The 27,601-nt window shown below is 43.3% G+C and overlaps 1 protein-coding gene across 2 annotated transcripts; it reads right to left on the bottom strand.

The window, feature by feature from the left end:
- On the bottom strand, positions 1–26,119 carry LOC139422685 (kelch-like protein 8). Of its 2 annotated transcripts, XM_071173885.1 has the most exons (10): positions 26,031–26,119; positions 17,580–17,805; positions 14,806–15,354; positions 11,413–11,599; positions 11,006–11,149; positions 5,464–5,575; positions 5,148–5,316; positions 4,178–4,337; positions 3,112–3,313; positions 1–2,871 (listed from the first exon to the last, which is right to left on the bottom strand). In XM_071173885.1, exons 2-10 carry the CDS (start codon positions 17,781–17,783, stop codon positions 2,748–2,750), a joined length of 1,851 nt encoding a protein of 616 aa, XP_071029986.1. In that variant the 5' UTR covers positions 17,784–17,805; positions 26,031–26,119; the 3' UTR covers positions 1–2,747. The 2 variants fall into 2 exon arrangements, with proteins under 2 accessions (XP_071029986.1, XP_071029987.1); XM_071173886.1 differs by lacking the exon at positions 11,006–11,149.
- Between the last annotated feature and the right edge of the window lie 1,482 nt (positions 26,120–27,601).

Here is a 27,601-nt window from a genome sequence, read left to right as displayed (position 1 = left end):
TCATGGATAATAATATCATGGATTTATTATAGTAACATCAACAAAAATGAAGATTTTAGCTATATAAAATACAATTGCAAAGACACAGCATTCATCTGAACCAATAGCAACACATTTACAAAAGCATGAACTTACAACTTACATTCTATATGTTCTATATTACAGCTGGCAAGTCAGTACACACCCCTGGTGTACAGTAAGACACACCAGAGGTATTACAGTTCTATTGTAGAATACAACAAACCAATGATGCAACAATTCAATATTCCCTTAATGGAGGGTACAAGAGAAAATATGCATATAATGGAGTGTACAGAACATTAAGGACCATCAGAACGGCCTCAATTCGTCGGGGGGGGGGGGGGGGGGGGGGGGGACTCTACAAGGTGTCCAAAGCGTTCCACAGGGATGCCGGCCCACGTTGACTCCAGTGCTTCCTAAAGTTGTGTCAAGTTGGCTGGATGTCCTTTGGGTGATGGGCCATGCTTGATACACACGGGAAACTGTTGAGCATGAAAAACCCAGCAGCTTTGCAGTTCTTGACACTCAACCCGGTGCACCTGGTACCTACTGCCATAACCCGTTCAAAGGCACTTCCGGCTTGCCCCATTAAATCTTTTGTCTTGCCCATTTACCCTCTGAATGGCACCCATACACAATCTATGTCTCAAAAATCTTTCTTTAACCCGTCTCCTCCCCTTCATCTACACTGATTGAAGTGGATTTAACAAGTGACATCAATAAGGGATCATAGACTGACTAGGTGAATCCAGGTGAAAACTATGTCATGGAAAGAGCATGTTTTCCTAATGCATATCATCTCTTCAAACATGTGTATTTCTAAATCAAAGTCTTGGGTCAATCTGTTGACCAACAACAGTCTCACAATCCAATCCAGAATTACCTGAAAGGCCTTGAATTGACCAGGAGGAGTCACAAGAAAATAAGGTTGAGGAAAAATCTTCAAACACAAGGCCTCAAAAAAAAAAAAAAAAGAGAGCAGACACTCACTGTCAAAACAGGTTGAAAATAGCATAAACATTTCCATAGGACACAATATAGTGAAACCCCTGACGACTCTAGGAAGATAGTGCACAACAACAAGACAGTAAAGAACAACACTAAAGATAAGCACTGATTTCATAAAATCTTCCAAATATAAAAATATAAAATCGGAATCATTTGGCAGATAGAGGATTCATCTCTTCACACGTCTGAAAGCACACTTGTTTACTGACAAACCTAGCCATCTTTGAGTAGAACACAGAGAGTATGAGGGTTAGCATTCTGCTAAGACCCTAGACTGTCTGTCCCGAGAGTCGTCACTAGTCCCTCAGTCATTTTAAAACTGCAAACGTTCAGTCTGGTAACAGAGATATGCAATCAACCTCTTATTGCTTCACAATTTAGTCCAACTCTGCCAAAGACCGCCATAGATTAAACTATCTCAATTAGAATCAGTCTGAATGATTGTTTCAAAACGCATAATACAGGCTACAGCTAGCTAATGCTAACACGAACGCGGTTTCAGCATCACGGAGCCTACAGCGGATAGATCTGAATGAAAGCCCTGAAATCCTCTATGTCTATGTGTGAGTCAATAGAATGTCAGATTATTATTTTAAATCCCAAACACTGTTCTGCTCAGAGTCTTTACTTCACAGCTTTCCAGCCTCCAGATACTGTCCATACTTCACAGTGCTCTCTCTCATACTGTTTTATATGTGAGAGACTGCTGGGAACCCTAGGAAGATCTCTCAGTTCAGACAGTGATGATTGTGAAAGTGAGGTCTGACAGAACATAGGTACTAACCGGTTCAGACAGCGATGATTGTGAAAGGGAGGTCTGACAGAGCATAGGTACTAACCGGTTCAGACAGTGGTGATTGTGAAAGTGAGGTCTGACAGAACATAGGTACTAACCGGTTCAGACAGTGATGATTGTGAAAGTGAGGTCTGACAGAACGTATAGGTACTAACCGGTTCAGACAGTGATGATTGTGAAAGTGAGGTCTGACAGAGCGTAGGTACTAACCGGTTCAGACAGTGATGATTGTGAAAGTGAGGTCTGACAGAACGTAGGTACTAACCGGTTCAGACAGTGATGATTGTGAAAGTGAGGTCTGACAGAACGTATAGGTACTAACCGGTTCAGACAGTGATGATTGTGAAAGTGAGGTCTGACAGAGCGTAGGTACTAACCGGTTCAGACAGTGATGATTGTGAAAGTGAGGTCTGACAGAACGTAGGTACTAACCGGTTCAGACAGTGATGATTGTGAAAGTGAGGTCTGACAGAGTACTAACCGGTTGATATGCAAGGCCTGTCTAATGAGACATCTAAAGCGCAACGATCAGTCAGCTATTTTCCTTCGATAAAGTTCCAAAGCAGTCAAAACGCAAAGAAAATCTATAATTTTTTTCAAAATACACCAATCACTGAATTGCATCTGTAAACGTCACAAAAAGAGAAAATATATGGATTGTTTGTAGATCAGTCCTCCACTGATAAGGTTCAGTCAGAGAAGTGTCTTCAGCTGAATAATAACAATGCACGCCACCTAACATAGTGAGACTGGTTACATTACAATCAGTGCTAAAGGGAAGTGCTGCTTTAAGGACAGCTGCTCCTAGTCAGTGTCCGGTGCAGTGTGATTGAGTGCTTGTGGCTGTGCGTGGGATGGGTGCTGTTCTGTGCACGTCTGATCTTGTGCAGTTTTCCCGGGTCAGCCTGTGGTCAGACAGCGGTCACATGCAGTCGACCACGTTGCTGGAGCCCTGGCCCACGTCTCTGATCTGGCTGATGTGAGTGGAACAGACGGCCACTCCGGCTCCTGCCCGGCAGTGAGAGACAGACCCCACCAGCTCCCATCTGAGGAACACACCGTCAGACCAGGTGGTTATGTATTATGATAAAGTGTAACTCACCAGACTTAAAACTAAAAAATGAGTAGACCCTCTTTAAGTAGAAAACAGTTGCTCATCTGTGCTAGAGCCTCGAGTATACCAGACCTGGGTGAAATACTTTGGTGTGCTTTTAAAAAAAACGTTCATAGTGCAACCTCTTCCTTGAACCTGAACAGTAACCCTGCTCTCTCTCTCCGTGTCTCACCTGTTCATACGGGGGTCGAAGGCCTCCACTGTGTTAAGATAAATGTTTCCGTTGTGGCCACCGACTGCGAACACTCGACCCATGACCGTGGCCACGCCCACTCCGCCTCGGGGCGTGGTCAGCTCAGAGACGTAGTTCCAGCGGCACAGACGGGGGTCCAAACGTTCCACGGAACTCAGCGGGGAGTTGTCATCAAAACCGCCTGACGGAAGATGGATGGGTGGGGGGGGGGGGGGGGTTCAGTAACACCTCGGTGGAGCCCTGACTAACAAACTATGAATGAGCCATTTCAGAGTTGAAGGCTTGTACACGTCGTGTCCCGAATAAAGTAAGTTGTGTACACACTGTAGGATAACGGCTCAATCAGTACAAGATGTGATATGAATAGCAAACCCGGTCAGTGAAGCAGCAGGCAATAAAGATCCACTCCTCTGTCCAGCGAGGTCAATGCTTATGGTAGACTGAGATAATCAGTAGCTTAACCTCCTCCACAAACACAGCCATGCTGACTCATTTCAACTAGGATCAGCTAAGAGTCCTGCCAGAGCTGCGAAACAGACTCTACAAATTCAGCCGATAACATCACCCCACCCTTATAGATCACTTTTAAATCAGTAACCAACTTGACAAAACATGAAATTTTCTCTTTTCTGTCTCCTGTTTACAAGCCAACCCCTTGTGTGTGAGGAGCATGTGACCCATGTTAAATAGCAGCCAGTAGAGCGGGTGGTAAACACTGATAGGAAATACAACGTGATAGTGATCTGTGGTTGTCTCACCTCGTTCAGTTGTTACTGTAAGTCAATCACATCTTCTAAATCAGTGTTTCCCAAAACCAGGTCCCGGGGACCCCAAGGAGTGCACGTTTTGGGTTTGGATCCAGCACTACACAGCTGATTCAAATAATCAACTCATCATTAAGCTTTGATGATTTGAATCAGCTGTGTAGTGCTAGAGCAAAAGCAATAACGTGTGCCCCCCCTTTTGGGACCCCAGGACCTGGTTTGGGAAACACTGTTGTAAATGATTAGCATGTCAATTCAGTAGTACTGTGCTGTGTTCTTACCCACGACATAGAGGCACCCGTTCAGCTCACTGACTCCGTTCCCTGCTCGTCTCTGGCCCATCTCCCTGACCTCTGTCCACTTGTTGAGGTGGGGGTCAAACCTCTCCACACTGGACAGAGAGGCCACACCGTCGTTACCTCCCACAGCGTACACATGACTCTGACAGGACAGGACAGGAGAGGGTTAAGACAAGTGATTCTCAGTGCTTGAAGTGGAGTGAATTAGGTGCTGCTACTCTTATGGAGTGTTGGAACTAAGCCGATATATAAAAGAGGCTCAGCCATTCAAGAAGAACAACATTTGAGGTGTGTTCCTATTACCGACAGGAAAGGTCTGATGGTTATTGCCCACGGACATGGTCGGACTTCAATCACACAAACAGCACAGGGAATAAAATCTCTTTACTGAATGGTATAAATGGTTGTAAAATAATCTTCTGTGAGGAGGGTAATGTCACCCGTTGAGTGTTAAAATTAAGTTTCTTCATTCACAGCCATTAAACTCTTAACTGATTTAATGTCTACCAATACAGTGTCCTCCTTTGAGAGACATTGGAAAACCTCCCTGGTCTTTGCAGGGGGGGGGGGGGGGGGGGTTTAAACCACCCTGGTCTTTGCGGGGGGGGGGGGGGGGGGGGGGGGGTTTAAACCTCCCTGGTCCCAGTGAGATTCCCAGAGTGAGTCCATGCAACTTATTATGTGACTTGTTAAGCAAATGTTTACTCCTGAACTTATCTAGGCTTGCCATAACAAAGGGGTTGAATACTTATTGACTCAAGAATTTTTTACTAAATAAATTTGGAGAGAAAAAATCTCCACTTTGACATGGGTATTGTGTGCAGGCCTGTGGCACATCTCAAATTCAGGCTATAACACACGGAAATGTGGAAAAAGTCAAGGGGTGTGAATACTTTCAGAAGGCTCTGTATAATACTGTATGTTCAGTGCAGTTCAGTTCCGCTGTTCTTACCCCTAAGGCCACAGAGCCCACCCCTCCTCTGGGTGTGTTCATGGACGCCACAGCAGTCCAGCGGTCGCTCTCGATGTCGTATCTCTCCACGTCGTTGAAGCACGAGTTGTCATCTAGGCCTCCGATGGCATAGATAGGACCTCCCAGAGCTGCCAGAGCTATGCCCCTTCTACACACGTACAAGACAGCATTGACAATAGGGCAGTATATCAGAGTGATTATAATTAGGGATCTTTATGGTCGGCTGAAAAACAACATTTCTAAAACAAAACTCATATTAGAGAATTGCCTTCCCCACCCCCCAGACATTACATACCTCTTAGTGTTCATGGAAGCCTTCATCATCCACTTGTTAGTGAGAGGATCAAACATCTCCATGTTGCTCAGGTGTTCACTACCATCATGCCCCCCTACTGCATACACTTTACCTGAGGACACCAGAGCAACGTTAGGACTACGAGACCATAGACAACTCACAACCTGACATATACTAAATATGGTCAACTCCACAACTTTTTTACAGTTTTAATTCTACACATTTTGCCATGGGTGCGGAGAGAAAAATTTGCAGTTTTAGAAGTAACTGTCCGGTGAAAATATCACTTTTAAAAAGTTATTCCGTTAGCTCATACCCAAATAATGTTGTGGACTCATTTTATACTTGTATTTGTGACCAAAGCATAAATTGGAGAAGAAAAAAGAATGTCTCAAAAAATCATTGCTATTTCCTCATTGATTATGATGTCATATTCCTGAGGAGGATGAGCTGGCCAATCAGCAGTCTACTCATACGTTTTATGACAGTATACGCCCACACCATTCTGTTGTTGGGGTACGCACACACACACACACCATTCAAACACAGAAAAGCTTATTTTTAACATAATTAATTAACATTTTTTGTCAGGAAAACTATTTCACTCATATTGTAAGTAATTATAGGTCATATTTCATAGAAATATGGAAACACTGGACAATTACTTTAAAGCACATTTTCTGCAATTCCACACATTGTGCCATGGCTTATGCTGTGTTCTTATGGTATCCAAGTGACTCAAGCATATCAAAATCAAATGGGGACACCATGCCATTTTGGGATTTGTTTTTATTCTCCCTGTCTAGTTATTATTCTGGTGGTTGTTAGTTCTCAAAGCTTATCTTATTTTAAAATATATAGGTCAATTTCTACATACTTTACATCTGGTTTTAGTGATTTAAGTTTACACTGAAAACGTTTTACCATCCTGGGAGAAAAAAAAAACTATATATTTTTTTAGTAGTGGCCACAATTTATGAATGAATATAGGGGAAACAATGCTGGAAGACAACGGAATTAATAATGGCAAATACGTCTGGCTGCACAGTCGCTTGGCAAACATACTGTAAATTGAGAAATCATGTGACTAAACTGAACAAAAAGAAGAAACTGTGCTATGAAACAGAGAAATTATATAAAAAATTATAGTAAAAAGCTTTGGAGCACCTTAAAATGACATTTTGGGGAAAATGGTGTCCATCATTCATTGAATCAGATGGCTCACTCATCACAAAACCCACTAATATTGCCAACTACTTCAATGATTTTTTTATTAGCAAGATTGGCTTCCGTAAAGTGAGTGTGGAAGAGGTGAAAAACGTATTGTTGTCTATAAACAATGACAAGTCACCTGGGTCTGACAACTTGGATGGAAAATTACTGAGGATGATAGTGGACAATATTGCCACTCCTATTTGCCATCTCTTCAATCTAAGCCTACAGGAAACTCATTAGGCTACCCAAAAATAGCAAAGCACCCTTTACTGGCTCTAACAGCTGACCAAATCAGCCCGTTACAAACACTTAGTAAACTTTTGGAAAATAATTGCTATTTCACCCAAAATTTTTTTAAATGCTACAGATTTTCTGCACGCTTATAGGGATGTGCATTCAACATGTACAGCACTTACACAAATGACTGATGATAGACAGAGAATTTGATAATAAAAACATTGTGGGAGCTGTTTTGTTAAGACTTCAGTGGAGCTTTTGAAATGATCGATCATAATCTGCCGCTTGAAAAACCTGTGTTATGACTTTACATCCCCCGCTATATTGTGGATTGAGAGTTACCTGTCTAACAGAACACAGAGGGTGTTCTTTAAATGGAAGCCTCTCCAACATAATCCCGGTAGAGTCAGGCATTCCCCAGGGCAGTTGTCTAGGCCCCTTTTCAATCTTTACTAATGACCTGGCACTGGCTCTGAGTAATGCCAGTGTGTCTACGCATGCTGATGACTTAACACTATACACGTCAGCTTCCACAGCGACAGTAATCACTGTAACAAAGAGCTGCAGTCAGTTGCAGAATGGGTGGCAAGAAATACGTTAGTCCTAAATATATTTCTAAAACTAAAAGCATTGCATTTTGGGACAAATCATTCCCTAAACCTCAACTAAATCTTGTAATGAATAATGTAGAAATTGAACAAGTTGAGGAGACTAAACTGCTTGGAGTAACCCTGGATTGTAAACTATTATGGCCAAAACATATTGATACAACAGTAGCTAAAATGGGGAGAAGTCTGTCTGTAATAAAGTGCTGCTCTACCTTCTTAACAACACTATCAACAAGGCAGGTCCTACAGACCCTAGGTTTGTCACACCTGGACTACTGTTCAGCAGCGTGGTCAGGTGCCACAAAGAGGGAATTAGTCAAATTAAAATTAGCCCTGAACAGGGCAGCACGTCTGACCCTTAAAATGTACATGGAGAGCTAACATGAATGTCAATCTCTTCCATCTCAAAGTAGAGGATTGACTTCATCACTACTGTAAGAAGAATTGACATGTTGAATGCACCGAGCTGTCTGTCTAAACTACTAGCACACAGCTCAGACACCCATGCATACCCCACAAGACATGCCACAAAAGGTCTCTTCACAGTTACCAAGTTCAGAACAAACTATGGGAGGTGCACAGTAGTACATAGAGCCATGACTACACGGAGCTCTATTCCACATCAAGTAACTCAACCAAGCAGTAAAATCTGATAAAAAAAAAAAAAACAGATAGAAATACACCTTATGGAACAGCGTGACTGTGAAGAGACAAATGCATTTACTCATGATAATATACGCACTATACTAGGGCTGTCCACGACAAGGGCTGTCCCCAAACAAACAAAAATCTTTGTAGACCAAGTCATCTGTTCCAAACGATTGGTCGACATTTTAAAACGTGTATTTTTCCATATATAGGTGTTGATTAAAATCTAAATGTTTGAATAAAATCAACTATATGTAGGCTACTGAGCTTGTCTGATACTTTAAGCACCGTAATTAAAAAGGAAGACACACAAATGACTAAAGAGGGAGCCAGAGATCAATATGGCCTTACAGAGCAATATAGTCTAACCAGAAGAAGACAACCTGTTCCAGACCCTCCTCCCGTTGCTGGCCTTACAGAGCAATATAGTCTAACCAGAAGAAGACAACCTGTTCCAGACCCTCCTCCCGTTGCTGGCCTTACAGAGCAATATAGTCTAAACAGAAGAAGACAACCTGTTCCAGACCCTCCTCCCGTTGCTGGCCTTACAGAGCAATATAGTCTAACCAGAAGAAAAGACAACCTGTTCCAGACCCTTCTCCCGTTGCTGGCCTTACAGATCAATATAGTCTAACCAGAAGAACACAACCTGTTCCAGACCCTCCTCCCGTTGCTGGCCTTACAGATCAATATAGTCTAACCAGAAGAAGACAACCTGTTCCAGACCATCCTCTCGTTGCTGCAGGCTTTCGTAGCAGCCATTACGCTCCTGAAGTTGTCGGTAATAGGCTACACCCGCGGTCTGCAACATTTTTCCATGTGGAGTGCCAAGTTATCCTAACATTTTTACTGATCCGAGTGCCCGTTATGATTTTCAAATGCACATTTTCATGGATCAGATTCATTTAAATTTATAATAAAAAGTCTTCATATCTCAAAATTAAATGTTATGTGGTGAATCTAAATAATACAAAATCTAAAAGTAACTTCTATTGCGTAAAAATAGCCAACATGAAGCCATCAAAATAAAAACATTGCATCCTGCAGGTTGAAAATATCCAGGAAAAAAATAAATATCCTAGAAATCACATTGGCTACACATGGCCTGTCTACAAGGAACTTGAAACCTTGTATCAACTATTAACTTAGTCTGGCCCAGTGCCAGAAAACGTGCAACATTTCCTTCCTTCAGAGTTTCCTGCAAAAATGATGTCCAGACAGACAGACACAGCTGTGGGCTATTTGCACAAGGGATAAGAAGTAATCAGGTAGGCCTATTTTTTTTTGACGTTTTCACCAAATCAGAGCATGACATTTTTTCCCCTTTCATGCCAAGTGGTTATCAATATGGAGAGAGCTGGAAAGATTTTTCAAATTGACAATAGTTCCACAACATGGTTTTTACATCCATTGAGAAAGACTGACTTTGTTTACTTGCTGTTGGAGGTGAAGAAAAAATTACTTTGAGAAGCTCCACAGTGATGGTGAGTTAAGCCAATCAGAAACAGTATCAGATCCCCAAATGGGCAGATGTATAAATCAGGTGATCTGTAAGCCTACATTCAAGCGCAGACCAGGTATCCTAGGCCAGGTATCCTAGGCCAGGTAGCCTAGGCCAGGTAGCCTAGGCCAGGTAGCCTAGGCCAGGTATCCTAGGCCAGGTATCCTAGGCCAGGTAGCATAGGCCAGGTAGCCTAGGCCAGGTAGCCTAGGCCAGGTAGCCTAGGCCAGGTTCTATGCGTAATCAGGGGTGTGTCCTTACCCCACATTGACAGGAGCGACACAAACAAAAGACAATGAATAAATTGACAACTTGTAAATTGAATAAAATTAACCCAAACTTTTTTCTCACAAGTGTATCCTAGGTTGTGCGCTCTGCAGGAAACGTGTCCAATCAGACAATGACAACGGTATGACTGTAATAACAACACACTGAATGCATTAACAGGAATTACCGTAGCAAAAAAATTATGGGATCCATAATAAACCCCAGGAAGAGTAGCTGCTGCCTTGGCAGGAACAAAATGGGGATCCATAATAAACCCCAGGTAGAGTAGCTGCTGCCTTGGCAGGAACTAGTGGGGATCCATAATAAACCCCAGGTAGAGTAGCTGCTGCCTTGGCAGGAACAAAATGGGGATCCATAATAAACCCCCAGGTAGAGTAGCTGCTGCCTTGGCAGGAACAAAATGGGGATCCATAATAAACCCCAGGAAGAGTGGCTGCTGCCTTGGCAGGAACAAAATGGGGATCCATAATAAATACAAATAATCTCAGACTCTGTGCTCTGACCATCCCTGAGAGATTCCACACGGCCCTCCTAACCACACAGATACTTGCCTTGTCAGAGCACACATTCATTCAGGTTACAGACCATGTAACTAGGGAGTGCAACAATATCCATAGCCTAGTTATTGGGTTCGTAACATAAATATTTATTATTGTTATGATTTTATTTTTTATTTCACCTTTATTTAACTAGGCAAGTCAGTTAAGAACACATTCTTATTTTCAATGACGGCCTAGGAACAGTGGCTTAACTGCATGTTCAGGGGCAGAACGGCAGATTTTCACCTTGTCAGCTCGGGGATTTGAACTTGCAACCTTTCGGGTACTAGTCCAATGCCCTGCCGCCCCATGGCGGAGTAGCCTAGATGGCTGCTCTCCCAACACACATCTATTCTCTATCCTTAATCTGCAAAGCATTCAGTGAGTACAGGGGGAAAAACAGCACCTAAGACCAGTTTTGGAGTTCTGGCTCTCTATCCATTTTCTATTCCCCCCCCTTCCCTCCCCATCCTCCACCTCTCTCTTGCCCTCCCTCCATCTCTCACCTCCTACAGAGATGACTCCAACATGTCGTCTCCTACTGTTCATCTCAGGTCCAAAGAACCAGCTGTTCTTGCTGATGGAGTAACACTCGATGCTGCGGAACGGGTCACCAGAACCACCCCGCCCACCCACACAGAACAACACACCTGAAGACGAGGCAAAGGTCAGGGGTTAGAAGGTATGACAAAAAAAAAAAAATAATAAAAAATTAAAACACCACACACTGCAATGCCAAGCTCAACACATGGATATCCACCCTGAGGAATCAATCAACGATTTAGGGTTTAGTTATTTGTCAGGCTCGTAAATATATAAAATTAAGATTTTTTCTTTATCATTGTTCTGCAATGTCCTCAACACTATCACATAGCTGATCGGCGATTAGTTGGACAAGCTGCCAGTCTGTTACCTGCAGTGTGTTTCCTAGGCGTTGTTCTGACTGAATACTCAAAGTCCGGGACCACCTTGTTGCTGAGGTGCAGGTGATAGTTCCTGGCCTCATCCAGCAGATCTCTGCAGCTCAGGTTCCCTCTGATCATCTCCTCTTTGGCCACCGTGGCCGTCAGGAAGTCTACTGGGAGCAAGGGGAGACGCACCTACAGGAGGTATGGATACACAGCACACAGTCAACACACGCTGCACACAGCCAACACACGCTGCACACAGCCAACACACACTGCACACAGTCAACACACACTGCACTGCACACAGTCAACAGGGGGTCATAAACGTTAACACAGAAGCATCTGTCCTGCAGGGCAGCCGGACAGAAACACAGTGTCAAACACTACACACACACACACACACAGTGTCAAACACCACACACACAGTGTCAAACACTACACAACACACACAGTGTCAAACACTACACACACACACAGTGTCAAACACTACACACACACACAGTGTCAAACACTACACACACAGTGTCAAACACTACACACACAGTGCCAAACACTACACACACAGTGCCAAACACTACACACACAGTGCCAAACACACACACACAGTGCCAAACACTACACACACACACACGCAGTGCCAAACACTACACACACACACACAGTGTCAAACACTACACACACACACAGTGTCAAACACCACGCCCACACACAGTGTCAAACACTACACACACACGCACAGTGTCAAACACTACACACACACAGTGTCAAACACTACACACACACACACAGTGTCAAACACTACACACACACAGTGTCAAACACTACACACACACACACACACACAGTGTCAAACATTACACACACACACACAGTGTCAAACACCACACACACACACAGTGTCAAACACAACACACACAGTGTCAAACACTACACAACACACACAGTGTCAAACACTACACACACACAGTGTCAAACACTACACACACACAGTGCCAAACACTACACACACACAGTGCCAAACACTACACACACACACACACACACACAGTGTCAAACACTACACAACACACACAGTGTCAAACACTACACACATACAGTGTCAAACACTACACACACACAGTGCCAAACACTACACACACACACACACAGTGCCAAACACTACACACACACACACACACAGTGTCAAACACTACACACACACACACAGTGTCAAACACCACGCCCACACACAGTGTCAAACACTACACACACACGCAGTGTCAAACACTACACACACACAGTGTCAAACACTACACACACACACAGTGTCAAACACTACACACACACACAGTGTCAAACACTACACACACACACACACACACACAGTCAAACACTACACACACACACAGTGTCAAACACCACACACACACACAGTGTCAAACACAACACACAGTGTCAAACACTACACACACACACAGTGTCAAACACTACACACACACACAGTGTCAAACACTACACACACACACAGTGTCAAACACTACACACACACACAGTGTCAAACACTACACACACAGTGTCAAACACTACACACACAGTGTCAAACACTACACACACAGTGCCAAACACTACACACATCTACAACTAAGTATTGATGAGGAAAATGTTCCACAAACACAACACACTGCACACAGCACCTACAAGCCTAAATTAAAAATGAAACAAAATACCAAAGCTCCCCAACCAGCCCAAGACGTTTACCCAGGCAGTTCAGGCTGCGTTTACACAGGCAGTTCAGGCTGCGTTTACCCAGGCAGTTCAGGCTGCGTTTACACAGGCAGTTCAGGCTGCGTTTACACAGGCAGTTCAGGCTGCGTTTACCCAGGCAGTTCAGGCTGCGTTTACCCAGGCAGTTCAGGCTGCGTTTACCCAGGCAGTTCAGGCTGCGTTTACCCAGGCAGTTCAGGCTGCGTTTACCCAGGCAGTTCAGGCTGCGTTTACCCAGGCAGTTCAGGCTGCGTTTACCCAGGCAGTTCAGGCTGCGTTTACCCAGGCAGTTCAGGCTGCGTTTACCCAGGCAGTTCAGGCTGCGTTTACCCAGGCAGTTCAGGCTGCGTTTACCCAGGCAGTTCAGGCTGCGTTTACACAGGCAGTTCAGGCTGCGTTTACACAGGCAGTTCAGGCTGCGTTTACCCAGGCAGTTCAGGCTGCGTTTACCCAGGCAGTTCAGGCTGCGTTTACCCAGGCAGTTCAGGCTGCGTTTACACAGGCAGTTCAGGCTGCGTTTACCCAGGCAGTTCAGGCTGCGTTTACCCAGGCAGTTCAGGCTGCGTTTACCCAGGCAGTTCAGGCTGCGTTTACACAGGCAGTTCAGGCTGCGTTTACACAGGCAGTTCAGGCTGCGTTTACCCAGGCAGTTCAGGCTGCGTTTACCCAGGCAGTTCAGGCTGCGTTTACCCAGGCAGTTCAGGCTGCGTTTACCCAGGCAGTTCAGGCTGCGTTTACCCAGGCAGTTCAGGCTGCGTTTACCCAGGCAGTTCAGGCTGCGTTTACCCAGGCAGTTCAGGCTGCGTTTACCCAGGCAGTTCAGGCTGCGTTTACCCAGGCAGTTCAGGCTGCGTTTACCCAGGCAGTTCAGGCTGCGTTTACCCAGGCAGTTCAGGCTGCGTTTACCCAGGCAGTTCAGGCTGCGTTTACCCAGGCAGTTCAGGCTGCGTTTACCCAGGCAGTTCAGGCTGCGTTTACCCAGGCAGTTCAGGCTGCGTTTACCCAGGCAGTTCAGGCTGCGTTTACCCAGGCAGTTCAGGCTGCGTTTACCCAGGCAGTTCAGGCTGCGTTTACCCAGGCAGTTCAGGCTGCGTTTACCCAGGCAGTTCAGGCTGCGTTTACCCAGGCAGTTCAGGCTGCGTTTACCCAGGCAGTTCAGGCTGCGTTTACCCAGGCAGTTCAGGCTGCGTTTACACAGGCAGTTCAGGCTGCGTTTACACAGGCAGTTCAGGCTGCGTTTACCCAGGCAGTTCAGGCTGCGTTTACCCAGGCAGTTCAGGCTGCGTTTACCCAGGCAGTTCAGGCTGCGTTTACCCAGGAAGTTCAGGCTGCGTTTACCCAGGCAGTTCAGGCTGCGTTTACCCAGGCAGTTCAGGCTGCGTTTACACAGGCAGTTCAGGCTGCGTTTACACAGGCAGTTCAGGCTGCGTTTACCCAGGCAGTTCAGGCTGCGTTTACCCAGGCAGTTCAGGCTGCGTTTACCCAGGCAGTTCAGGCTGCGTTTACACAGGCAGTTCAATGGTTTTCACTACATGGTCTTATGACCAATCAGAAGTGTACAAATCTAATGCAATTGGACAAAAGACCCAACTAGTGGAGAAAAAAATAAATATTAGAATTGGGCTGCCTGTGAAAACGCAGTCTTTCAGACCTACCTGAGTCATGATCTGCTGGAGCCAGGCCTCGTGGTGTTGAGGGTTATTCTTCAACCACTTGACAGCAGCGGTGTACACCTGAGTCTCAGAGTGAATGTTCAGATCACTGGAGGACAACAGGGTTCTCAGGTGAGGAGGCGACACGCACGGGAAGTCCTCGCAGTCCACCACTTCCCGGAAGTGCTCGCAAGCGTAGCGATCTGCCATGTCCATCAGGTCGACGCGGTTGTGGCTCTCGGCAAAGGTGCGGACAGCCAGGCAGTTGGAGGGGTGGAAGTGGGCCTTCATGTACTCACAGCAGGCTCTGGCTACCAACTCTACCTGCAGTATACAGGCTGCGTAGAGGAGGGGCTGTACGTTGTCCACTGTCAGGGTCAGACGGGAGGAGTAGGCGAAACGCACCAGGTCGTGGATGGCGTCGCCGTCAAAGTCCTTGATCTCAATCAGGTCCTGTTTGGCCTCTGACATCTCGGACAGAAACATGGCCCTGAAGTAAGGGATGACACAAGCCAGCACCAGCTTGTGGCATGGTATCAGCCTGCTGCCAACCTTAACACAGGGAGAGAAAAGGAGAGAGAGAGAGAGTTAATGCAAGCTCACACGTTATTCATTCCCTGAACTATTCAGTCCATAAAAAGTTTTGTTGGTTAATTTGTGTCTTTAAAAAAAATATATATATATTATAGGCTTAAAACCTCTTACTTCTACCCCCTCCTTTTTCGAACATTCTGTTAAAAATCGCGCAACTTTTCAGCGTCCTGCTACTCATGCCAGGAATATAGTATATGCATATGATTAGTATGTGTGGATAGAAAACACTCTGAAGTTTCTAAAACTGGTTAAATCACGGCTGTGACTATAACAGATCGTGTGTTTCATTGAAAAACGCAAGAAAAACTGCTCTCTGAAAGCTAAAAATAATTTCCATAAGTCACTTCCATGGGTTGTTAAAAGAGGACAAAATTTAATATCGACCTGCATGCAATTCATACAAATTCCACACGATGTCGCCATTGTCGTCATTTTCAATTGAATTTTTTGTTGGAAAATCCATCTATCTGGCTTCCGTTTCTTCCAGTCTCCACCAGGATGTTGTTAATGTGGACATGGGCAGCCATTGATTTGCACACGAGGAGCTATTGAATATACATCGCCCTGTAATCATTTTGATAGATTATAAACGTTTACTAATACCTAAAGTTGGATTACAAAAGGATTTCGAAGTGTTTTGTGAAAGTTTATCGTCGACTTTTTTAATTTAAAAAAATGATGCAGCGTTAAAAAACGATGTTTTTTTCTGAATGACACAGCTTCCATAGAAAGCTATTTTGGGTATATATGGACCGATTTAAACGAAAAAAAGACCCAATAGTGATGTTTATGGGGCATATAGGAGTGCCAAGAAAGAAGCTTGTCAAAGGTAATGAATGTTTTATATTTTATTTCTGCGTTTTGTGCTGCGTCGGATAAGCAGTCTTTGTTTACGTCGCATTCAGGCATTTTCAGGTGGTGCATGCTATCAGATAATACCTTCTCATGCTTTCGCCGAAAAGCATTTTAAAAATCTGACTTGTTGGCTAGGTTCACAACGAGTGTAGCTTTAATTCAATACCCTGCTTGTGAATTTTGATCAAGGTTTGAGTTTAAATGAGTACATTTAGCATTTAGCGTAGCGCATTTGCATTTCCAGGTGCCTACTTGAGACATATGCGTCTCAAGTAGAATCAAGAAGTTAACTGGTTCCCACCAAACTTCACAAAAACAGACATACGTTTTTGCCTTGGAGACAAATAGAATTAGGAATTAGAATACCAGAATGGACATGAACCTTCTTATGATGGGATAAAGGGCAGCCATTTTGGTCAGGGAGTTGGTCAACCATGGTTTGCCAGCGCTTTGATAAGATAGTGTAAAAGAATGAATTTTGAATCATTTTTCTGCCCTGTATGTTTGTTAGCCAGACAGTTTTAGAGGAATGATTCCCAAAATTATTCAAATTAAAATGCCAATATTCCATTCAAAAAAATGCAGTCGATCCACTGTCATACACTGGCTGACGTCAGTTGATGATAAGGACTTAGACAGCTGTAAATGCAAGTACTACGAATATTTTATCATAATAGTACTCACAGCTTTCCAAGAAAACTAAAAAGTAGACATTTACATATTTTACAGGCTATAAACCCAAATAAACTGTACTTATAATTATGACTATTTTAAGTTGACAATAATTATTACACAATTTATGATATCACATGCCTTACTTTTATTTTCCTGCATAAGTCAAATCCGGATTAAGCCTCTACTGCCATTGGCTACGTGCCGCTGGGGCAGCAGGTAGCCTAGTGGTTAGAGCGTTGGGCCAGTAACCGAAAGCTGGATTGAATGCCCGAGCTGACAAGGTAAAAATCTGTCGTTCTGCCCCTGAACAAGGCAGTTGACCCACTGTTCCTAGGCCGTAATTGAAAATAAGAATTTGCTCTTAACTTGCCTAGTTAAATAATGGTAAAATAATAATGTTTTGATACAAATTCTAATTAGACTGGTTTGGATTTCTCCCTGACCAATATGGCTGCAATTTTCATTCCATTCTGGAACTTTGAGTGTTAATGACATCTCAGCCCCTCCAGTAATTTAATAGCATCTATATGCTTTACCCATTGTTTGGCATACCCATTTCACAAATAAATAGTAGCCAAAGAGCTAGTGACTGAGCATTGTGAACACTATAAAACCCCACTCTGCCCGTCCCTCACGTCTATGTCCAGACCTACCTTCAGTGTGACATCACAGAGCTCCCCCACTTCGTAGAACTGCCTCAGGGAGTCATGGAAGTCCTTCCATGCCTCATAGGCCTCAAAGACAAAGGATCCGTCAGGCTCAGAGTCTCCATCGGGCCTGGTGGTGGTGGTGGTGGTGCTCTGACGGTTCTCCTTCTTCTGCTTGGCATGCTCCGGCACCATGTCGCCTGGAGCCATCACAGTCTACAGGGAGTCAGACCTGGGAGGAGAGAGAGAGGGGCAAGATGAAGGGGAGAAAATTCAGAGAGCTTGTTAGAAGGAAAGGGGGGGGGGGGGGCTAGCCTTGTCCTGTACATTTATAGCCAACCAAATGTTCCCAGTCAGTGGAAAAAGAGGTCAAGCTAATTCTCACAAGAGGCTAAATGTATGATGACACGGTTGGGAGTAGAGAGCTGTAGACTAAAGACGCCATTGAGCTCCTGTGTGATCTCTCTCTCTCTCTCTCTCTCTCATGACACAGCCTATAAAACAGAGCATCACTAAGCACATTTCCACCCACATTCGACAGATTATGTGGCTTCTCTGGTGAGCTTTCTGCTGCTGAATAGACTCCCTGAGATAATGTGGCCATAGGCTCCAACGCCCCCTCGTCACTATTCTTAAGGACAGAAGACATTTTGCAGAGATAATGTGGCCATAGGCTCCAACGCTCCCTCGTCACTATTCTTAAGGACAGAAGACATTTTGCAGAGATAATGTGGCCATAGGCTCCAACGCCCCCTCGTCACTATTCTTAAGGACAGAAGACATTTTGCAGAGATAATGTGGCCAAACGCTCCACCGCCCACTCGTCTTCTGTCCTTAAGAATAGTGACATCTATTGTAGGGGTGTAACATTCACCATTACACAACCATTACACAACCATTACACAACGGTCCTTGATTCAAATGTTTAAGATCAGACTGCACCGGTCAGAAAATCAATTCAAACGTTATGAATCGCCTATTCACTTTGTTGTTGTTGTTGTTGTTGTTGTTGCTCATATTTGGTTCTTACATTCCCGAAAAGACCTCATTTTGTGACAACTGATGCATTCTGTCTCCCAGTATCGAAACTAAGCATTTAACTGCGTTGACAGTCATTGAGCATGCAGAACAACCCTAGGGAGTAGCCTAGTCAAACTGCACACTGTGCCCAGCTTTGCTGGCAATATTAGGCGTTATAAGTTGAGTGACAACCAGTGTAATTTGCTAGGTTATAGTTATCTACGCGTTGTTAAAAATTTTGTTTTTCCAGAATAAAAGTAAGCTACCGGAGACACAACTCATCTGGCTATAGCTGCTGAATGCTGATTTTCATTTTGATTGTTCAGGTTCACCATCAGCAATATGTTTTAGTAGTTCAGTCTATAGAAAATGTCATTTTTAGATAATACAGGGTAAAGTGATATTTTCATAATGAGGAATCACTTTTTGCGAGGTTCACTGCATGGCCAAACACTGGAGGACAAAATGAGTGAAAGCTTGGTCAAAACCATTTGATTTTGAGATGGGGGTGAAATCCAAAGTTGTACTATATATTCATTGGCTATGCCATAGCTCATTTGGAAATAATAAGTATTGATACATTACTAGCTGAAACACTTCATTTGTTATAAAAATCACAAGTTAATGAGTGGGTGAGAGGGATTTCAGAACCAGTGGAGGGGGACAATTTTTTTTTATCTGGTAGTAGATGCCTAGTCTCCATTATGGCTCTAATCTGATAGTGGGGTGGTAGATGCCTAGTCTCCATTATGGCTCTAATCTGATAGTGGGGTGGTAGATGCCTAGTCTCCATTATGGCTCTAATCTGATAGTGGTAGCGGGGTGGTAGATGTCTAGTCGCCCAGCTATTGAACGCCATTAGCAGCAGATTTTAATTTAGAATGGAACATAAATGTTGATGCAACAAATGTTTAGTGCATTTTGTTCACTAATTAAATCAAACCTAATTGTTTCAAACCAAAACGTAGCATTCCTGTATAGTATCAGAACCCATGCATCTACACTGAGCAAAAATATAAACCCGACATGTAAAGTGTTGGTCCCGTGTTTCATGAGCTGAAATAATGATCGCAAAAATGTTCCAAACATCAAAGATTATTTCTCAAAAATGTTGTGCATAAATTTGTTTACATCCCCTGTTAGTGAGCATTTCTCCTCCAAATGGTGATCACACCAGATATTGACTGGTTCTGATCCACGCCCCTACTTTCATTTTTTCCCCATTTTTTTAAAAACGGCATATCTACAGATGCATATCTGTATTCCCAGGCATGTGAAATCCATAGACTAGGGCCTAATAGATTTATTTAAATTGACTGATTTCCTTATATGAACATTAACTCAGTAAAAACGTTTAAATTGGTGCATTTATATTTTTGTTCAGTATAGATACGTATTGAATCGTCTTGAAAGACAATATGGAAGAATACAGAGCAGTCATTCCCTCAGCAAGGCAATGAAACAAACAAAATGTCAGTCTAGAGAAAGTGGAGTCGCGGCCCAGACATTCAACGGCCCAGACATGAGACGTACGTGGTAGAGTCTACAAACAATCACGGACTACAAAAGGAAAACCAGCCACGTCACGGACAGCGACGTCCTTCTTCCAGACAAGCTAAACACCTTCTTTGCCCGCTTTGAGGATAATACAGTGCCGCCGATGCGGCCTGCTACCAAGGACTGTGGGCTCTCCTTCTCCGATAGCCGACATGAGTACGACATTTAACCGTGTTAACCCTCGCAAGACTGCCGGCCCAGACAGCATACCTAGCTGTGTCCTGGGGCCCCACAAGGGTGAATGCTCAGCCCCCTCCTGTACTCCCTGTTCACCCATGACTTTGTGGCCATGCACGCCACCAACTCGATCATCAAGTTTGTGATATTGGGTGCTGTAGGTGTCCTGGAGGGCAGGTAGTTTGCCCCTGGTGATGCGTTGTGCAGACCGCACCACCCTCTGGAGAGCCCTGCGGTTGAGGGCGGTGCAGTCTTTTGTTGATTTTATATATCAACATTCCAAACCTCATTTAGCATGATCTATTCAATTATGGCATAATTCTGTTTGTATTAATTTGTATTTTGAAGGCTAACCGCAAAGTCCACTATTGTGGCTAATCCTTATGGTGGCTAGCTTCAGATAGATGGGTCATACCACCATTAATCAAATAAGAACTGTCTTATAAATGAGGGTTATTTTAGATGACAACTAGCGCTATATAGCTAGCTAACTATAGCTACTGAAACAGATGTCGTTTTGCTATGTTTTGGGGAAGAACATTGTTTGCATCCATGAGCTAGCTTTTTTTTATGACCAGCACTGTAGGTGCGCGAGACAACTTTACCAGCATCATAGCACTGTGTTATGAAATACGAGTGATGGTGTAATCCATGTTTAATAACTACGTAAAAAATGTATGAAAGCGTTAAATTATTATGTGACGTGCAGCCATTTTCAGTTCCTGATTGGTCAACAAGCTTATTTGACACGCCAAATAGTGTTATTTGACGTCTCTTTTTTGACATGCAAAGACCCAAACGGCGTTCCATAGAAATTCTGGTTGAGAATGAAACGACTGAACAATGAAACAGCACAGCAAGTAAGTGAAAGAAATAGGTTTTGATGATGTTTTACTGGTAATGGGGACATATGTAAATGCAAACTAAATACCTTTTTGGTCAGTGTGGTGTGTGTGTGTGTGTGTAACCTTTATTTAACTAGGCAAGTCAGTTAAGAACATATTCTTATTTACAATGACGGCCTACCCCCGGCAAAAACCCGGACGACGCTGGGCCAATTGTGCACCACCCTATGGGACTCCCAATAACGGCCGGATGTGATACAGCCTGGATTCGAACCAGGGACTGTAGTGACACCTCTTGCACTGAGATGCAGTGCCTTAGACCGCTGAGTCAACTATTTAACTGTACGAGAATGCTTAAAAGGCCGCAAAAAAATTAAATATTGATTATCGGTATCAGGTTTTTTGGCAAGGAAAATATTGGATATCGGTATTCTAATATATAGTATTAGTATACATTATATTAACTGCCTGCATTTGGACATGGAGCAATTAGTGCCTGTAGCAGGGTTTATGGACAACAGGCATGTAGAAGGTGCTACAATGTAGCCAATGTTGACATTCTAAATAGCATGCTAGACAACCAACAATGTAAATTACACTTGGCTAACTTAGGGACGATTGCTATGCTAACCAGTATTTGGCAACTAGCTAACTAGCCATCTGTTCCATGCTTATGTTTTCAACCAAATAAGTGACACAAGCTAGCTGATGAGAGTTTATCTGTATTCATCGGTCTACATACCACCACAGACCGATGCAGGCACTAAAACTGCACTCAATGAGCTGTATACCTCCATAGGCAAACAGGAAAACGCTCATCCAGAGGCGGCGCTCCTAGTGGCCAGGGACTTAAATGCAGGGAAACAAATCAGTTTTACCTCATTTCTATCAGCATGTTAAATTTGCAACCAGAGGGAAAAAAATTCTAGACCACCTTAACTCCACACAGAGACGGGTACAAAGCTCTCCCTCACCCTCCATTTGGCAAATCTGACCATAATTAGATCCTCCTGACTCCTGCTTACAAGCTAAAATTAAAGCAGGAAGCACAAGTGAATCGGTCTATAAAAAAAGTGGTCAGATGAAGCAGACGCTAAACTACAGGACTGTTTTGCTAGCACAGACTGGAATATGTTCCAGGATTCTTCCGATGGCATTGAGGAGTACACCACATCGGAGCCGGTGCAGTACGATTCGATCTTAGTCCTGTAATGACGCTTTGCCTGTTTGATGGTTCTTCTGACGCCATAGTGGGATTTCTTATAAGCTTCTGGGTTAGAGTCCCGCTCCTTGAAAGCGTCAGCTCTACCTTTTAGCTCAGTGTGGATGTTGCCTGTAATCCATGGCTTCTGTTTGAGGTACGTACGTACTAGAGGTCGACCGAGTAATCGGCATGGCTGATTGTTATGAAAACTTAAAATCAGTAATCTGCATATTTGGACGCCGATTACATTGCACTCCACGAGGAGTCTGCGTGGCAGGCTGACCACCTGTTACGCAACTGCAGCAAGGAGCCAAGTTAAGTTGCTAGCTAGCATAAAACTTATCTTATAAAAAAAAACAATCAATCTTAACATAATCACTAGTAAACTACACATGGTTGATGATATTACTAGCTTGTCCTGCATGGCATATAATCCATTTCGGTGCCTGTTATTTTATCATTGAATCATAGCCTACTTCGCCAAACGGGTGGTGATTTAACCGGCGCTTTCGCGAAAGAAAAAAACACTTATTGCACCAATGTACCTAACCATAGGCATTGATGTTTTTCTTAAAATCAATACACAAGTATATATTTTTAAACCTGCATATTTCGTTAAAAGAAATTCCTGTTAGCAGGCAATATTAACTAGGGAAATTGTGCCACTTCTCTTGCGTTCTCTGCAAGCAGAGTCAGGGTATATGCAGCATTTTGGGCCACCTGGCTCATTGCGAATTGTGTGAAGACCATTTCTTCCTAACAAAGACCATAAATCATTTGCCAGAATATTACATAATTATGACATAACATTGAAGGTTGTGCATTGTAACAGCAATATTTAGACTTATGGATGCCACCCTTTTGATAAAATACGGAACGGTTCCGTATTTCACTAAAATAATAAACGTTTTGTTTTTCGAAATGATAGTTTCCGAGTTTGACCACATTAATGACCTAAGGCTCCTATTTCTGTGTTTATTATATTATAATTAAGTCTATGATTTGATAGAGCAGTCTGACTGAGCGGTGGTAGGCAGTAGCAGGCTCATAAGCATTCATTCAAACAGCACTTTCGAGGGTTTTGCCAGCAGCTCTTCGCTGTGCTTCAGGCATTGCGCTGTTTATGACTTCAAGCCTATCAACTCCCGAGATTAGGGTGGCAATACTATAGTGCCTATAAGAACATCCAATAGTCAAAGGTATATGAAATACAAATGGTAGAGAGAGAAATAGTCCTATAATTCCTACAATAACTACAACCTAAAACTTCTTAACTGGGAATATTGAAGACTCATGTTAAAAGGAACCACCAGCTTTCATATGTTCTCATGTTCTGAGCATGGAACTTAAACGTTAGCTTTCTTACATAGCACATATTGCACTTTTACTTTCTTCTCCAACACTTTGTTTTTGCATTATTTAAACCAAATTAAACATGTTTCATTATTTATTTGAGGCTAAATTGATTTTATTGATGTATTATATTAAGTTAAAATAAGTGTTCATTCAGTATTGTTGTAATTGGCATTATTACAAATAAATAAATACAAATTGGCCGATTAATCGGTATTGGCTTTTTTGGTCCTCCAATAAATCGGTTTCAAGCAGACGACCATAGTCCCTGTGCCCAAGAACACGAAGGTAACCTGCCTAAATGACTACCGACCCGTAGCAGTCACGTCTGTAACCATGAAATGCTTTGAAAGGCTGGTCATGGTTCACATCAACACCATTATACCAGAAAACCTAGACCCACTCCAATTTGCATACCGCAACAACAGCTCCACAGATGACGCAATCTCTATTGCACTCCACACTGCCCTTTCTCACCTGGACAAAGGGAACGCCTAAGTGAGAATGCTATTCATTGACTACAGCTCAGCGTTCAACACCATAGCGCCCTCAATGCTCATCACTAAGCTAAGGATCCTGGGACTAAACACCTCCCTCTGCAACTGGATCCTGGACTTCCTGACGGGCCACCCCCAGGCGGTAAGGGTAGGTAACAACACATTCGCCACGCTGATCCTCAACACGTTGGCCCCTCAGGGGTGCGTGCTCAGAGTCCTCCTGTACTCCCTGTTCACTCATGACTGCACAGCCAGGTGTAACGGATGTGAAACGGCTAGCTTAGTTAGCGGTGCGCGCTAAATAGCGTTTCAATCGGTGACGTCACTTGCTCTGAGACCTTGAAGTAGTGGTTTCCCTTGCTCTGCAAGGGCCGCGGCTTTTGTGGAGCGATGCTTCGTGGGTGACTGTTGTTGATGTGTGCAGAGGGTCCCTGGTTCGCGCCCGGGTATGGGCGAGGGGACGGTCTAAACTTATACTGTTACACAGGCACAACTCCAACACCACCATTAAGTCTGCTGATGACAACAGTGGTAGGCCTGAATCTCCGACAACAATGAGACAGCCTATAGGGAGGTCATCAGAGACCTGACCATGTGGTGCAAGGACAACAACCTCTAACTCAAAGTGATGAAGACAAAGGAGATGATTGTGGACTAGAGGAAAAGGAGGACCGAGCACACCCCCATTCTGATTGACGAGGCTGTAGTGGAGCAGGTTGAGAGCTTCAACTTCCTTGGCGTCCACATCACCAACAAACAAACAAACAAACATGGTCCAAGCACGTCATGAAGAGGGCACAACAAAACCTACTCCCCCTCAGGAGTCTGAAAAGATTTGGCATGGGTCCTCAAAGGTTTTACAGCTGCACCATCGAGCATCCTGACGGGTTGCATCACTGCCTGGTATGGCAACTGCTCAGCCTCCAACCGCAAGGCACTACAGAGGGTTGCGGTGTCAGAGGAAGGCGCTAAAAATTGTCAAAGACTCCAGCCACCCTAGTTATAAACTGTTCTCTCTGCTACCGCACAGCAAGCAGTACCAGAGCGCCAATTCTAGGTCCAAGAGGCTTCTAATCAGCTTTTAACCCTCAAGCCACTCCTGGACAGCTAATCAAATAGCTACCCAGACTATTTGCATTGCCGCCCACCCCTACGCTGCTGCTACTTATTATTTATGCGTAGTCACTTTAAGAACTCTATACCTACATGTACATATTACCTCGACACCGGTACCCCCTGAATATAGCCGCACTATTGTTATTTACTGCTGCTCTTTAATTATTTGTTATTCTTATCTCTTCCTTTTTTTAGTATTTTCTTAACTGCATTGTTGGATGAGGGCTTGTAAGTACGCATTTCACTGTAACGTCTATACGGGTTGTATTCGGCTTCGGCGCATGTGACAAATACAATTTGATTTGATGTATGGTTGTTATGCTAGCTCACTTGCTAATAATGACTGTTAGCTGGGTAAATAGCTAGCTAGAGGTATTCATAAGTCTCTCATATCTTTGCGATATTATAACTTAGAGTATAAGTGTCGGTAGGAGTATGAACAATCATAAGTAATAGCTTTACTGGTGTAGTTAAATTTTTTGCTAGTTAAACAAGCAATCTGTTCAAATTCATTGGTTAGCAAGAAGCTAACGAACGTTAACAAGCTAAGCTGAAAATTAGCTACTAACGTTACTCATGAACTCATGCAAGATGTTGGAGGAAACGAATTACTGTTACCCTCGCTGTACATTTACTACATGGAACACGTTGAGCCAATCTACATGAGACAAATGTATTTTTCTGTTACCTCATATTGTAAAAATTCAATCCCACTTTCATTTACAGGCACAGAAATGAAACCATTCGACTCGCTCTGGACGATATGGTGCGTGCGCAGACATCAATTCGGGACGTTTCTTGATATCAGGAAATAACCATTGGTCCCGGCCATTGGTCAGTTCCGGTGTTATGAGACTAATGTTCTCTCGACACTGATTATTTGTTTTTATTTCATCTTTATTTAACCAGGTAGGCCAGTTGAGAACAAGTTCTCATTTTCAACTGTGACCTGGTCAAGATAAAGCAAAGCAGTTCGACACAAACAACAACAAAGTTACACATAGAATAAACAAACATACAGTCAATGATACAATATAAAAAAAATAGTATATCTACAGTTTACATAGCAAGTTAGGATAATTAACTAACAAAAAAAAGTTAGGATAACTATCGTGGTTTAGAGAATAGGGTTAAGGTTAGGCGTAGCTACAGTTTTCCCCGGGCGAAAGAAACGGCCACGGACTAATGGCGAGTATCAATGGGTGTAAATTCATATCAAGAAACGCCGATAACAGAAAACGACCCTAATTGCGGTCTGCAATTACACACTTCTCGCTCTGGCACAGATGGTGCAATTTCTTTGTCTTTTATATTATAATGGCGGGTCCGCAAACAAACGGTTCAGGTGCATGCCCCCACCTACTGTGCTGGATTGTGCGATCATTATGGTTTGCCAAATTCTGTACTGCACATTTTGTATATATATACATATATATAATAACAAATAAACAAATACATCCCTACTAACTTCTAACAAACCCTCCCACATCCCCAAACACTACCAGTGTGAGTGGAGGAAGTCAGCTGTGCCCAATCAGGTTCAGTCAGTGGAGGACTTGTACCGGGATAGACAGTACAAGCCCCTGTACCTAGAGCCCGCAGAGTAGGATCTTCAGTGGCTAAGGAACCATCTCCTGGGCAGATTCAGTGGAATGACATACCTCCTTGAACCTGTGCCAGGACAACTGATACCATCCCTGTCTGTTCCAGTGGAGGTCTATATTTAATACCTTATAATTTCTATATGAAGGAGGTGAAATCTATTTTATTTAATGGTGTCAGAATGTACTGCTGTATTAAATCAATTCAGAACTAACTTGTTGACATGTTCTATTACAGATTCAAAACCAGATATATTTATTGCAGAATGTATCTGTATTCATCAACGAATAAGCATATTTATTTGAAAAGAATGCACCTAGTCACCCATCAATCACCTGAACTCCAACAATCACATTGTTTTAAATAAATCCAAATAGTAAACAATGAATACATATGCCTTTCATACATAACATATAACCATCTGACTCTAAGTAAAGATTACATTATTTATTAATCAATGCCCCAAACCTGGGACATCGAAGAGCACCATATGAACTGTTATTACTATCAGAGAGAGCACAGATTCTCCGCTTTCAATTTTAGGAATTAGAACAGCACAAATAACACAAAAAGTCAAACAGCATATTGTGCTTTTTGGTGGGTGAGTTACAAACTGAGGAACAACTGGATGTGTCAGGTAGGTTCAATATAAAATAC

The sequence above is a fragment of the Oncorhynchus clarkii genome, chromosome 12 (genome assembly GCF_045791955.1).
Source record: "Oncorhynchus clarkii lewisi isolate Uvic-CL-2024 chromosome 12, UVic_Ocla_1.0, whole genome shotgun sequence".
Taxonomy (NCBI): Eukaryota; Metazoa; Chordata; class Actinopteri; order Salmoniformes; family Salmonidae; genus Oncorhynchus; species Oncorhynchus clarkii.
The sequence above is the reverse complement of the archived record's forward strand: the minus strand, read 5'-3'. Positions and strand labels throughout refer to the sequence as shown.

Excerpts from the sequence above, each read along its gene's own strand:
- LOC139422685 (XM_071173885.1), bottom strand. The coding sequence starts at position 17,783 with ATGGCTCCAGGCGACATGGTGCCGGAGCATGCCAAGCAGAAGAAGGAG. Across the intron at positions 5,576-11,005 it reads TGGAGTCATCTCTGTAGGAG|GTAAAGTGTATGCAGTAGGG; the intron begins GTGAGAGATGGA and ends TGGTGTCCTCAG. Across the intron at positions 5,317-5,463 it reads GCTTCCATGAACACTAAGAG|AAGGGGCATAGCTCTGGCAG; the intron begins GTATGTAATGTC and ends GTACGTGTGTAG.